General features: G+C 49.7%; 1 protein-coding gene across 3 annotated transcripts in view; it reads right to left on the reverse strand.

The window, feature by feature from the left end:
- Positions 1-6,070, reverse strand: part of ANTXR2 (ANTXR cell adhesion molecule 2) — a 122,523-nt gene extending 116,453 nt beyond the window's left edge. The window contains exons 1-3 of one of the 3 annotated variants that reach the window (XM_075501374.1): positions 5,802-6,066; positions 4,892-4,963; positions 1,801-1,872 (exon numbers count right to left, since the gene is read on the reverse strand). In XM_075501374.1, coding sequence (XP_075357489.1) covers positions 1,801-1,872; positions 4,892-4,963; positions 5,802-5,938 — 281 coding nt within the window. In that variant the 5' untranslated portion in view covers positions 5,939-6,066. Of the gene's footprint in view, positions 1-1,800; positions 1,873-4,891; positions 4,964-5,801 lie in introns of all 3 variants that reach the window. The other 2 variants (XM_075501375.1, XM_075501373.1) reach the window with 2 other exon arrangements.
- Between the last annotated feature and the right edge of the window lie 8,597 nt (positions 6,071-14,667).

Raw genomic sequence — 14,667 nt, forward strand, 5'->3', positions numbered from 1 at the left:
TCCAACTGTTATCTATCCATTCTCACCTACGTACATACCGTCAGTTACTAATGTCTCCTTCTTCATTCTCCTCATAATTCCTCCTAAACAATAAGAGTAGTAATTTCCTTTCCCCTACCACACTTACAAAAGCATCAGCAAATCTTGCATTAAAGAAAAGTCCCACAAAGGAACTCACTAGAACTCAAGAAGGTTCTTCCTATGCTTTAAACGAGGCTTCTGAGAAAAACATGGTTCTTTCCACGGCTTAAAGTGTGCCACAGACATGCAATGAAAAAGGCACTTGTGTTCCCGTGGCGGGGTTCCAGAGTTCTGCCTGAGCATTCCAAGTGGCCTGTATGATATCAGTGCTGACTCTCCATGCTTGATAAGGAATAGGCCACTGACAGGGATTAAGGGCCTATTGAAATCAAGAGAAAGGATCTCATTGACTTCAGCAGTCCTCAGAACAGGCTTAAGTGTCCTCTCCTGACCTCTCTCAAGCCATCTGGAAAAATGGCTTATAACCTTGTCTCTCCCCACAAAAAGCAGATCCAGTATCCAAGTCCGGGTGGGGGGAAGTGAAAACTTGGCCGTTCGCAAGTCAGACCACTTTTTTAAAATGCTAAAAGAGGAGGGGCTTAGTATTGAGTCTTTAGACATCCTATTTCTAGGATGTCAGCATACATTTCTGTAGCGTGACTGTTGCCAGTGAGAGGTCTCTTCAGTAAGTCTTATACTTGCTGTTATGTGTTATTTCAAAAAAGAAAAGAAAAAAAAAAAAAAAAAAACACACAAAAAAACCCCCACACAGTAAACTAACTGACTGTAGCAGACCACATTTTGTATTGACTCTACTAAAGGGAGCAGAAAGGAAGGACTACCTCACTTCCACCCTGCCACAGTTCATGAAAATGATTCTTAAATGGTTTGTCCACATGTTCACAATCCAAACAGTTAAGCAGCGTGGTTAGCTTCTGGACCGGAGGGAGGGAGAGAGTACGTCGTGTTGTGTTTGACAAGGCTGAAAGGATACTGAAGGACTCCAACAACAGTGCAACTGCCGTCTGCTGAAAGCACTGATTCCACAGTATCATTTCCCAATTCCTGTGATTTTAGTACTTAATTTTGCAACAGTGTCTTCTCTACATGGTTTTCTCCTTCTGTTTCCCCCCACCTAGCCTTGACCTATCCTAGCTGCTAATCCTTATTTGCTTTAGAAAGCAGAGTGGGCAGCCTTGAATTATACTGCCTTTGAAAACATCAACTGAAAGGAAGATTTCAGGCACATCCGTATGTCATCACAGTGCCAGAAAGATCTCACACCCTTCAAGTGGGATCAACTCCACTGTCTAAAACTGATTTTGAAGTCGTGATTTGAAAATACAAAATGAAATACCTACCTTATATGAGATTACGGGAAACATTAATTTACCATTGTATGCTTTACCTAGACATGAAAAAATACTGAAGGCTTATCTACAGACGTTGCTTTACGAAAGTAAAAGAATCATTTCTCCTGCTGTGCCAAGGAAGGCACAGAGTCATGCAGAGATGAAAACGTTACTTGTAGTTGCTCTGCAAAGCAGTGGCAGAGTTCACATCAAGAATTTATTTCCCGTCGTTCTTCTCCTTCCTCTTTCACTAGGCTATCCATTGATATGTTCACAAAATTAAATCCAGCTCTGCACAGAGGCTTCATGACTGGCCACCACTTAAAGGTATCAGTTATTGTTCAGTATCTGTTACTGTTCCTCTGATTTAATAAGAGCCTTTGGAGGGGAGGAGGGAGAGGGAGAATTAAAAAAGCAGTGCACTAACCTGTCTCCAGTTAATGGCATAATGACGTGTGCCTGGGTGGAAAACACGATAAACGATAATCTCATCTTGGGGCTTTCAAAAAAGGGAAAGAGGGAAAAAAAAAATACATTTAGACAAATGAAGAGAAACCTACAGATGCACAGTATTTCATTCACTTATTCATGCTTCATTAGTATCATCTTTATCCTCCAACTTCCAAAGAGCATACTTTTGAACTACAAACCCAGAATGAGAGAGGAATTAAAGGATTTCTGCCCATCTACTCCTTACCCAGATGGTTTGAGAATGAAGTAGCACAATTATTATTCCTTCTTCCCTGACTAGGCTCCAGATCAAGACATGCTAAGCTTAGTTAAGGTCTCATGTGACCCCACTGAAAGTGAACGTCATGGGTTGTGATCTACCAACGTACAGAAGGTAACACATCCTTTTATATTTTCACACTCACTGGTGTAAAAATAAGTCAGGGACGTAAACTCAGGGTACACTCTTGCTCCAGGGTTTTAAACATGGACACATTCGAAAGTCAATTTCCCTTTTTGAAAGGTTGATCCCGACACAATGTGAATTTCGAACTGTGCTTTTTGGTCATAAAATCATCCAAGTCAAAGAAACAGTGCCTTCTCGCCGGTTCATCTCTCAAAAAGTAACACAACAAACTCTTTCAGAATGAGTATGTTTCTGTTTTGGTGACACAGAGTTGTGACACTTAAGATCAACTTCCATAAAAGTATCCAGGGAAACATCATTATAAAAGCAATACTGTATGAATTGATTTTATGAAGGAATTCAGTCTTTTTTTGAAGAAGCCCGCCTGTCTCTTCCAACAAGATTACAAGGAATTATATCCAATTACCTGTGGAAAACACACAAGAACTGATGCTCTGGAAGCCCAAGAAAGTAACTTTCCTAAGGTAAACTGCAACAATATCTCTCCTACCTGCTTTTAATTTTTATTCATGGCAATTTCAATATATTCAGTAATTTTATAATTCACTGTATATGTGTATCAGCATTAATTAATCGGATTAATGTTAGTAAAGACATAACACTTGTAAAGATGAATGATCATACATTTTCAGTTCACTTACGTCAATGATGCAACTTAAAATTATGGACAACATGGAAGTGTAAGTACTGGGCAAGTCTTTGCACAGAACTGCACAGATCTTGGATTTAAGATCCAGCCTTGAAGTCTATCCGTTAAGGCTCCGAATACAAAAATCTGAGATGCTCTAAATTAAATTATAATCTAAGACACGGGATTATCAATCTTCTTAGCTGCCGCAAGCAGTTGCCAAACAAAAAACAAGTACTTGCAATCCCACTCTCTGGTAATTACATCACCACGTAGTCCAAGTAACGTGAGAGTTCCCTATTTGAGATGCAACTCTGTGCGTAATAACCTCAAAGTTACAATTTAGCTAATTTGTCTTTAGGACACCTGCAAAACTGTCCTGTTTGCGAGACATCCCATTTCTGTTCCACTCTCCAAGCACTCAGACACTGTGACGATGGAGGAGGATCCTACGAACCCACCTATTAGACCTGACAGCCCTGCCAGGCCCAGGCCTTTCAGAACTGAAATAATCAGCATGCAGCACTATTACTGCAAACATGCACGTTACAGACAAGTCCAACTGGAGAGCAGACACACTGCCATGAACTATTTCTTCAGATGAGGACTGAAGGAAACTGCTACCAATTGGTTCTTTGCCTCCTTCCCACAACTACTCTTTTCAATTTAAGAAAGGGCAAGGTCGAATGACTCTCTGCCCTATTCTGAAAGTGTACTGAGGCCTGAAGGCAGGACAAAGCCTCATCAGCCTTCAGAGGCACTCCAGCCCCATCAGGGAAACACACGGGGAGATGTACTGTTCAGGCTCCCACAAAAGCCCAACAGCCGTCACGCTGTGAAGGGTCTGTGCCACCTAAGGCCGACTCCTCAGCACCCAGACACCGAGCGAGATGCTCGTAGGCCAGACTGCCGCGCTCTGCACCATAACTTATCCTCCTTTGGTGTGAAAGGTCAGTGGAGTAACTCACCAACTTGATAGCTTTATTTCAGATAAGGAAGCCAGATCCCTACACACCAACTGTTGCAAAAGGGAGGGTCACCTAGCTGCAACCGACGATGAACTGAAAGACTTACACTGAACCAGCACCACCCTTTCAGTAGGGGCAAATGTATTTTTTTACCACTCACCGAAAATAAGTGCTGCTTCAGAATCCTCAGGCTCTTTTGGTTTGTTTTTTTTTTATTCTCGAGCTTACAAAATTACTTTCAAAAGCTTGTGTCACCCACTTGGTTTACAGAAGATTTGCTTTTTACAAGATGAATGTAAGCAATATTTAATTATGTAAGCCTAACTGTATCCCTTTATTAGCAAACCAAGACATAATTGCCCACTGCTCTTCATTTTCCTTAGCAAAAATGACCACAACATCTATGTCTGTGGCTTTGGGGGCCTTCCTTTGTTTTATTCTGGGTTTTTTTGTTTTTTAAAGCAAAATGCTGCATCACAGTAATCCTCAGCTGCTACAGGGTACAGTTAGCCAGTATTCACAACAGCCATTTCTGTGGCAGCAATAGCTGCCAGACAATACTGCTAGCCAGTTACAAAGTTGATTACATATATGTACAACAAATATAATCGTAACATGGCATAAACTTCCTGTATGCTTGAGGTTGAAAAATAGTCCCTTCCTTTTGATCTGTACCATGTATTTACATATATGGAGAGATGTATTCAGATTGCCTTCTTTATACAGATCTCTAAAAGCAATATACAGGAAGTGCTCCATCAGAAATGAGGCATGTGGCTTATGGAAAAAAAAGTTTCAAAAAATCATCAAATTACATCTGAGAGTAATTTTAGAGATTAATTATATTAAGATGCATATTACCCCCTTCTTACGGAGCTCCAAACATGAGAAAATGAAGTAGAAGCTTCCAATATTTTCCAGCAATCTGGGCGCTAGAAGCCAAACTCCTAACGTGTTTGTGAACCATATCTACTGAGCTTACAAAAGCATGGGGGTTTCTTCAACACATCCCAGTATTACAGATGTCACAAGGAGCAAAACGCACCTCACAAATCTTTCTGTCAGCTGATTTACGAAATCAAATATTTCATGCCAGTTCTGTGCTACGCTCCCAGATCTGAAAAGAAAACAAAAGCACGTTAGTAGGCCTTATTTAAGGAAACCGAGTGAGGAAGGCTGACAATTTCAGTGAGAAATTAGACAACGCAGGACTACTTGCTTTCCTAATTATTTAAAGTCACCACCAACCCCGGCTGACGGTGGTACTCGCATGCGGTTGCTGTCCCGATTTTTCGAGTCAAGGCATGGCAAAACGCATACGTTCAGCAGCACCCCGTCGCGAAAACCGCATCGACAATCTCGCCGCGGGGCCCGGCCGCATCGCTCCTCCACCACGGCCGAGCCCTCGCTCCTGCCGCTCCCCCCGCCGAGGGCGGGCTGACGGCGAGCCGTTCCGCACAAACTTCACCACAACAACACGGCCATCAACAGCTGGCGAGGGGGAGGGGCGGCGGACGCTGCCGGTCGCTCGGGCTGCCTCAAAAATGTCCACCCGCGCTCGTTCGCTCAGAAAATGTGCCTTCGCTGAAAGCCCCTTCCCGCCAACAACTTCCACGGACGCGGGGGGGGAGGGGAGGGATCAAACCCACCCCGACCCTCCCCGCCACCCCGCAGCGAGGCCACCGCCAGAGCCGAAAACTTTCCGCGCGCCTCCCGTGCTCCCCGCTTCCACGCGGGCGTTATCCGAGCCCCGCCCGCGGAGCCCCCCGGCTCCTCACGCACCGCGGCGGCGGCGGGCGGCCGTTACCCCGGGGCGGCCGTTAGCCCCTAACGGCTGCCCCGGCGCGCGCGGCCCCCTCAGCCCCGCGACGGCGCCCGCGGGCGCGCGCGGCCGAACAAAAGCCGCGCCCGGAGCAAGGCGGCGGCGGCGGCGCCGTCCCCCGCGCCCCCCTTACTTGTCCAGCACGAAGTACAGGTCGAAGGCGCCGTGGCACGACGGGCCCTCCGGGGCCGGGGCGGCGGCGGGCAGCAGCAGCAGCAGCAGCGCCAGGCCGCGCGGGGCGAGGCGCCCCCGGGGCAGGGGCCTCGCCATGGGGCCTCGGGGCGGCGGGACGCGGCGGCGGCGGCGGCGGCGGCGGCGGCGAGGGGACGCGGGGGGCCGGCGCTGCCGTCCTGCCGCTCAGCGGGCGCGGGCGGTGCTGAAGTGGCCGCCCCTCGCCCGCCGCCGCGGCTCGCCCGGCCCGGCCCTCCCCGCCCGTCAGCGGCGGCGGCGGTGCCTGAGGCGGGGGCCGGGGCCGGGCGGGCTCGGCGCGCCCCTCTGCGCCTGTGTGGCGCGGCCCGCCTCCCTCACCCGCCCGGCTTCGGCGGCCTCCCGCAACTTCGGCGATGGCGAGCCCGCCGCGGCCGCCTTTCGCCCTCCCTCCCGCTCCCCCGGCGCCGCGGCCGCCGCCGCAGGCGCCTCCCCGACAGGCGGCGGCCCCGCCGGCGGCCCGCGGCTGACCCCGGGTTCGCGTCCCCGGCGGGAGCCCCCCCCCCCCCGCCGCCCTCCGCCAAGGCGCGGAGGCTCCGGCCCGGCGCGGGGGCAGGCGCGGCTGCTCTCCGTGCGGCGCTGTGCTCTCGGCCCCCGCGGGGCAGCCCCGCTGCGGAGCGCAGCGGCTGGGAAGCGGACGGGGAGAGGGGGCGGCTTCCCAGGTGCGAAGGGTCGCCGTGCCGTGCCGTGCCGTGCCGTGCCGCCCCGCGGGCGGGGACTCCGCGGCTGGACGAAGCCCGCCCGTGGAACGGTCAGCGGGGGAGCGAAACGTCCCCTGCCCTGCCCGAGTTCGGCCTGCTTTGTGCGAAGTTTAGAAGCCCGCAAGAGCTGACAAAACCGGTTGCGACATGGCAGGAATATGTTATTCCACGCTAACAATGAAAACGCGTAATTAGAACAAAACCCGTGGCTCCCTAAGCTTTTCGTGCGCCGGGACGGCAGGCCGCTGCCCTTTTACGTTCCTGTAAACCGCGTCCTCACCGGGATTTGACACTCAACCTGTCCACTAAGCCAGCATGTGCCAACTACCGCTCTGAGGAGGTTTAACCAGGAACCTCCCGGGATCCCTTCTTTTTTTTTTTTTTTTTTTTTTTAACTAACTCTTAGGGTTCTTTGCCAGGAGAGCTGAATGTTGAACATTTTTCTAAATCAGCAGCCAGCTAAAAGCTGTTGCAATCCGTGTTACAGCCATACATGTTAGCCATTCTCTCTGTGCTGGAAATCGGCTACAATAGATCCAAACTGTTGCTCTGGGACTGTGCACGTGGTAACCACCAAAATGTACTGGTTTACAACTGATTTGCCGAACTAAATATAGAGCAGACATTTGGTTCGAAGCATAAGCTGGATCCTTCACAGTGAACATGAGGCACTGTAGAAAGCATCACTTTATGCTGCAAGAATATTATCTTTTAGGTTTTTCCATCTGTGCTGGTTTTGGCTGGGATAGAGTTAATTTTCTCCGTAGTAGCTGGCATGGGGCTGTGTTTTGGCTTTGTGCTGAAAACAGTGTTGGTCACGCAGGGATGTCCCGCCTGTTGCTGAGCAGTGCTGACACACAGTCACGGCCTTTGCTGCTCCTCACCCCACCCCACCAGCGAGGGGGCTGGGGGGCACAAGGAGCCGGGAGGGGACGCGGCCGGGACAGCCGACCCCAACCGCCCAAAGGGACATCCCGCACCGTACGGCGTCGTGCTCTGCGTGTGAAGCTGGGGGAGAAGGAGGAAGGGGGCCACGCGCAGAGCGATGGCGTTTGTCTTCCCAAGTCACCGCGACGCGTGCTGGAGCCCTGCTTTCCTGGAGACGGCTGAACCCCTGCCTGCCCACAGGAAGCAGTGAAGGAATTCCTTGCTTTGCTTTGCTTGCATGCGCGGCTTTTGCTTTCCCTGATAAACTGCCTTTATCTCAACCCACGAGTTTTCCCACTTTTACTCTCCCGATTCTCTCCCCCATCCCACCGGGGGGGAGCGAGCGAGCGGCTGTGTGGGGCTTAGTCGCCGGCTGGGGTGAAACCACGACACCATCTGTGGTTTCAGATTTTCACAGGAAGTTCAAACATGCTTAATAATCTTAAAATGTTATCTGAAGGCTAAAGAGATGCGTGAATTTTCTGTGAAGAAAAGTGCTAGTCATGTGACAAGCTGCATAAACCAAAATTATCTCGTAAGTTAAAAATAAATGTCTAGCCTCTATTTCTTTGTTTCCTTTCTGGAGTTTTCTCCACGAGCGCTGTGTGGCAAGCAATTAAGAGGACTTGAAATAAAATGGGCTATTCTTTTTTTCACCATTTGTGTGCCCAGTGCTTTGTTTTATTAGCATCTACTTTGAGCGGCTTTAATTTACAGTGGACTGCATTCACCGCTACGATGCACGGAAGCTCAAGACGCGGGGCTCTCGAGCACCAGAGACCTCAGGAGACTTCAAATTAGGACCAGACTCAGGAATCTCTCTCAGAACGTGTTAAGTTACATTTTACTAGCCAAGTAATGTGCTAGAGCTCTCAGAAGCCTGTCTCCCATCATAACATCAATCACAGGAGCAATGAGTCAATAAGGCTGTCCAACTGTGGAAAGATAAAACACAGATCAGAGGTGCCCCGTGCCTTATGACAAAAAAACATGTTTCCTTCAGAATCTGACAGTTCTGGCTTGCGATGGAAGTGGTCAGAGGGTGAGCAATTTACCAAGACAAAAATCCCCCAGAAATTACTGATTTCCCCCATCACCTGCCAAATAAATTATTCATGAGTCAGTATGAGTTTGGGACTGGCAGTAAGCTGTCATGGCCTTGTGGCTTTTATGAAATTAGTGTTTTATGGGGCTGTGTGGAGGATATTACCTGGAACCCTACCATTTGTTCCCAAGATGCTCTTTTTTTTTTTTTCCCTCATAGTAACTATCTCATTTCTTAGGCTAACCATCTTATTTACATTTCCCTTTCAACAGTCACTGCTCCACTGCCTGTTTTTATTTTGATGAGAGGTCCTCATGCTGCTAGGCATCCTGCTGGTGTTATACAGAGGGACGGGTGCTTCAGAAACCTCCCTGCGAGGAATGCTCCCGGCGTAGGCGTTGCGGGGCACAGCCCCCGGGTGCGGTAGCAGGCCCGATGCACGGGAGTACAGGTGAGGAGGAGGGCAACGATCCTCTCGGGATTTCTCTAACAAGCATGTAAACTTCCCGGCAGCGTGGCTAGCGCTCCAGCCACCAGGCCGCGATGCCGTGTCTTACAGCGGGTAGTCCTTTGTACCCCGAGGTGACACCAGGTGCATCTTTGATTCAAGAGGGGTCGCTGAGGAAAAGTTTATAGGAGAAACACATCATTTGTCTTTCTCTCTGGCAAGAACTGAAGTGATGTGGCTATCAGAAAAGCACGGCTTACTGCAAGCTTCCGTAACGGGATCTCTGTTTTACTGCAGATATAAAGGCTGGCGTACTGCTCAGAAGAGTCCAGACAGCTTGAGTGTCATCCATAGGTGAGAAAAATACACGGTATCGGGGGGCTGATATTTGTTATCCGTGTTGAGCCTCCGTCTCTCAGTCGACATCTTTCTTGTTCATGCATGATAAAATACAAGAAGAATCCTGCGTCAGTCACGCCAGCGGTAAGCTGGCAAAGTTGATGTCTTTGACATCCGTCTTCTCCTTGACGCTTCTAACAGACAGGTTTCCCATGCTGAATTGCTCGTTGGAACGACAGGACTCCACACAGAATTATCAAGTATTTTATTGTTAAATTGGGCCGCAACGCAGTCCCACCGCTGTGAGATCAAACAAATTATTTGTTTTCCCTGCTGCAGACTTTTGAACAGCCTTAGTCTTTAAACAAGTACTATTTCTTATAGAAAGAACGACTTGAGGATTGCAGATTGCTGTCAGCATTCCCCATGTACAGTCACGTGTCATAGATTAAGCCCCGAACAAATCTGATGTTGAATATGTACTGCTGTTACAATACATTTTTTTCCTTTCTGTATCATTTCATTTTGCTCTCAGTGCAAATAAAACAGTCAGATGAAGTGGCTCTGTCAGGAAGTTAGAATGGGAGGACTGAAAAGAGCTTTACAAACTGAAGTAGGTGCCGTAAATATACACAAAATCACATGCAGTTACAATTCAGTCCTAACCTATACCACATCTGCACATCTTAGTCTACCAGTGATGGAAAGTTTCATACGCGCAAACACGACAGAATTTTTTTTTAACCGAGACAATGACCTAACAAGGATCATGTGGCTCTCACAGGCCATGTAGGTGAATCAGAGACGTCGACCGCTCCAAAAAGGATCTTAGCTTCTTCCCTCTGAAAGAGGAGCTGGGAAAGTCGTGGTCTAAGGCGGCCTGCCGGAGATCTTTCATTTCATCCCATTTCCTGCCGTCTTTGGATGGTTTCCTGCGGGCACAGTGCTCTGACCTGACACATCCATGTCAGAACGCCTTCTCCATGCTGATCCGAATGCAAAGCCAAGTCTTAGTATGATGCAAGCTGGAAATTTCACAAAAGTCCGTGGACCAACAGTGATTTATGTCAGCCGAAGATCTGGCTCATGAAGTTCTTAATGTCTTTGAGCTAGCAAGGCTAAAGGGTAAGTAAGCGGTATTTTACAGTCCCCGTGGATGCACAAAACATGGAAGATTAAGGACCGAGCAGCCTGTGCTTTGCCAAAGACCCAACAAAAGCGAAGGCTGATAATCCGTTCCGTCTCAGAAACGCTGCGCAGTGCCGACCTCTCTCTCTCTGCAGAGGTGTGCAATACGGCAGCGCGGGCTTTCTGAGGGTTTCCAAAACAAGCTGCGCTTCAGCTTTCAGAGCGGCACGAGTCAGCCGCCCCGTCGGAGCGCTCGCCTCGCCTGGGAGTACGTGTCATGTTATCCAGCTGTTGGAAATTTTACTTCAAGCGCTTGTGACCGACCGCGTTTGGAACGAGCTACCCCTGCCAGTTGGAGATCTGTGGTAGCCAGGATTTGCTCTTTTCTGGCTTCCAAGTGTGTGAATTCCTCTTTTAGCCTGTGGTTTCTGCTGAAGTAGCAGATAAATCACGCCTGTTTTGCTGGAGTGGTTGGATGGGAGGGAGGTGGGCACGGAGGTACCGGGCAGTAGCTTGTGGCTTTTTACATGTGTTTGGCTTCATTCGCACAAGGGCCCGGGGGCCTCGTTTCCCGGTTCTCAGAACTCATTAGACGATGCTCGCCGCTTTCCCTTCCTCCTCCACCGCCACGGCTCTGAGTACAACTTCAACTGCAGTGCCCAGCCCCAGCGGGCCGGGCGATTCTCCCCACGTGCACACCAGCGCAGGAAGCGCAGCGCAGGGACACGCGACTGCCCTGACGACTGTTTGTATACAAACCACCAGGACAACGCCCGTGGAGCGGCGCGGAGAAATGCTGCGAGATGTTCCTTAAACCCGACCCTCGTGCTGCTCCCTCCGGTGCCCGTGGAGATACTTGCTCGTATCCAAGGAGCTGGATGGAGCGTCAGTAGCTCGCCAGCGCAGAGAAAAAGATCGTGTTGCAGCAGAAGGAGGGGACTCCTCATGCCCTTGCCTGCATGGAGGGACCAAGGCCAGCTGCAGACCCTCACCCTGGCACCGGGCGAGTCTCCTGCTGGCTCTGGGTATTGGTTCCGCATCCGGAGTAGCAACAGCTTCCCCTCGCTTACCGTCCCATCGGTCTCGAGCGGAGCTCACTCGCACGAGGACCTCCTTTACAGTGGTTTCTTGCGCCACAGTATTCACCGGCGGCCAGGGCAGCGGGGAAACAGAGGAACTGGGGAGAAACCGTCCTCGGGTGCGCTTGGTGCGAATAAGGCTGACAGCGCTTGGAGAGGCCGTGTAAAAGAAGCATTTCCCAAAACATGGGCATGTCTAACACTTCTTGAAGTGCCTCATGACAACTGGTCCCTGTCAGACTTTTCCTACCTCTCAGAAATAATAGAGTTTTGTTTCATTTCTGTCTACTGTTCAGTCTGGGGAAAGAAAGGTGGGTCTGGCACTATTTGTCCCGCAGGCACGTAACCCAGACGGACCTCCACACCACCGGAGGAGGCTGCAGCAATGAGTCCGTGCTCCTGCCAGTTGCAGGACCCTCAGGTCATGCACATCCTGGCCTTGGACGACCAATCTACTCAAGCAGACGCATTCGCTCTTTGTATCGCCACCCCTCTCGTAGCTGCGCGGCGCTTCTCGGCTTCGGGACGTGGCCAGCTCGAACCTGGCGGATTACGGTACCCATCATAAGATGTGAGACTCTGCTGTATTTATGTGCTTGGATGAGGGAGCAGAGAACAGCAACTCAGGTGGTGGGTTTTTGGTTTGGGGGTTTCTCACCTGATATGAAGGAGTCATATTTTGGCTATGACACATTCACAAGGCAGAAAAAGAGTATTCGTACTTCTTCCAAGGATCCTTTTCTTCTGCATGCAGCAAATACAGACAAGGAAAGGAAGGTGTTAGCTATTGTAGAGCAGGGAAATCTTGGTCTTTTAAAACCTTAACCTCTTAAATACAGCTTAAAAATAACCCAGCAACAGAAGCAGTTTTCACATGGAAGGTCGATGCGCAGATGAACATAGGTTTACTGCCAAGATTGGCTGCAGATAAAGTAGTAAACAGTACAGTTTACAACACGTGTGGGATCAAACAACTCCTTCCCTTTTCTTCAGCGCTTGCAGATTATTTCCCCACATGTTGTCCCTTAAGATCAACCCACTCCCACCTTCGTTTTGGCCCAGACTGGTTGGGAAGACCGTAGGCAAACTGCGTTTGTGCCAAACCGAACCCAGCGTGTTTCAGCAGTAAGTCGTCGGAGCGACAAGGCGACCTCGACTTCCGTGTAACCTGGCTGTACGCCTGGCCCTGCCCTTAGGTACCTGTCAATGCTGCAGCAGGAAGACGGTGCTTGGTGGTGGGAAATACTCCACTGCTGTGGTGAGGTGACCTCCGCGGGAGGAGAAAGGACCATTGGGCTTAACCAAAGTCAAACAGTGGGTCGGCGACCGCACGGGCTGCCTTTTCTATAGACTAGAAAGGGTCCGTAGGTCCTTGTTGCTCTTTAAATTCAATTCCGGTCCAGGACACCTCCGTACAACAACGGTGAGACAGACTGCTTTCTACAAGATGCTCAACAATTGCCAAAATTTTGTCTGGAAAAATTAAACGTGTGTGTGTGCGCAGCTGCAGTTCTGATTAAGGCCCGCATTTGTCGTCCTGCCGCGTGCTGCAGGAGCAGAGTGAAATGGGAGAGCCGCAGGCGTCCCGGTCCGTCTCACAGCTCCAGCGATGCCTGCTGCGAGTACAGCGTGCCGCCTGCTTGCTCCGAAGCAACGGCTGCTGGTAACGTGGTGGCAGGCACCAGCCAGCACTTGGAGACACTCTGAGCTGGATGAACCGAAGGACAGGGGTGATGCTGATGTGAACCCTTGAGCCGTTCCAGCTTAAGCCAGAATTTGACTTGGGGCAGCTCACAGGAAAATATTTTTCTTCTCCCATCACAGGATGTAAACAACATGTGGAAGTCTCATGCTTTGCAAACGAAAAGAGAAAGCAGAGTGACTCCAGGAGTTACAGAATAGGCAGTAGTTACTCAGGAGCTGCCTCCTGGAGGATTAGCGGTACAAATCCCCTTTCCCCTTTACAGATGTAGCCTCGTGGTCTGTGCTTATTCTGTAAATTGGTGTGTAAATGAATAAATAAAAAGGATAGCATTAAGTAACACAGGAACTCTCATGTTAGTGTGGTGCTGCCTGTATCATCCAGATGGAAAGTATCCGTCTGGACAAATCTGGGAACTATGCAAGCTCAGAATTCCTGAATAACCATTCCTTTCCAACATCATTAAACAGTTTGCAGTACCCACTGAAAATGCACACAAAAACACAGGGAAAAAAAACCTCTCAACTCCAAAAACTAGGAAACCTAAATATTAGCAATATATTGGATGAGAGAAGCTATAAATGTGAGAATACAGAGCGATGTCACTCATATGTGCACATTGGACCATTAGTTGCCCAGACGAGCCAGGGATGATAGTCGGTACTCATTCCTGGTCTCGGCAAAGGTGGAGAAGCCTCCGTTATTTTTTTGGCGTGATTATCTGCTGGCTGATTCCCTGCACGGGGCACAGAGCTGTTTGTCTCCGCTTTTTCAGAGCTGTTTGTTTCCACTATGCTCAGATGAGCAGAAGGAATGCAAACAAAGACGGGAAGACGGCCTGTCCTGGTGCAAACCATCACAGAATAAAAATAAATCCCTCTTGGCCCGGGAGAGCAAAAAAAAGTGCGATAGAAAACACGGAACTCCCGCTCGGCCCCGGAGCCGCTGCTGGCTCGGAGCAGCGCCGAGGGATAACCGAGGCTGGGGTTTTCGCACAACTCTAGAGTTGTAGTGACCCTTTTTGGTCTTCTCAGGAAACAACGGCCCAACTAGAGGAGTCGGAGGAATGAAGGAAGCGGGAACTCTCCCTGAAGAACTCTGCGTCCCATACAAAGGACAACACATTTCTGAGTAGTACGCGAAGGGCAAAAACCCAGCGTAAGCAGGTATGAAACAGGTGATGATCCTACAGCCACCCAGTTTGCGACACTCTTGTCATTGTCTCTAGGGGAAAAGGATCGAACCCCTTCTAGGGTGCATCTGAACAGAAGTGTGACGTTTCTTCTCTTTGGGGTTATACTGGTTAAAAAGCGTTTATCTACCTAGCCTGACCTCTTCGGGGCTGGAAAGGAGAAAGAGAACGTTACGCTGCAAAGTCACTTTTGTCTTCCTAGGCCTCGGAGAGAAAGAGAGAAGAACAATT

This window comes from Mycteria americana, chromosome 4 (assembly GCF_035582795.1).
Source record: "Mycteria americana isolate JAX WOST 10 ecotype Jacksonville Zoo and Gardens chromosome 4, USCA_MyAme_1.0, whole genome shotgun sequence".
NCBI lineage: Eukaryota > Metazoa > Chordata > Aves > Ciconiiformes > Ciconiidae > Mycteria > Mycteria americana.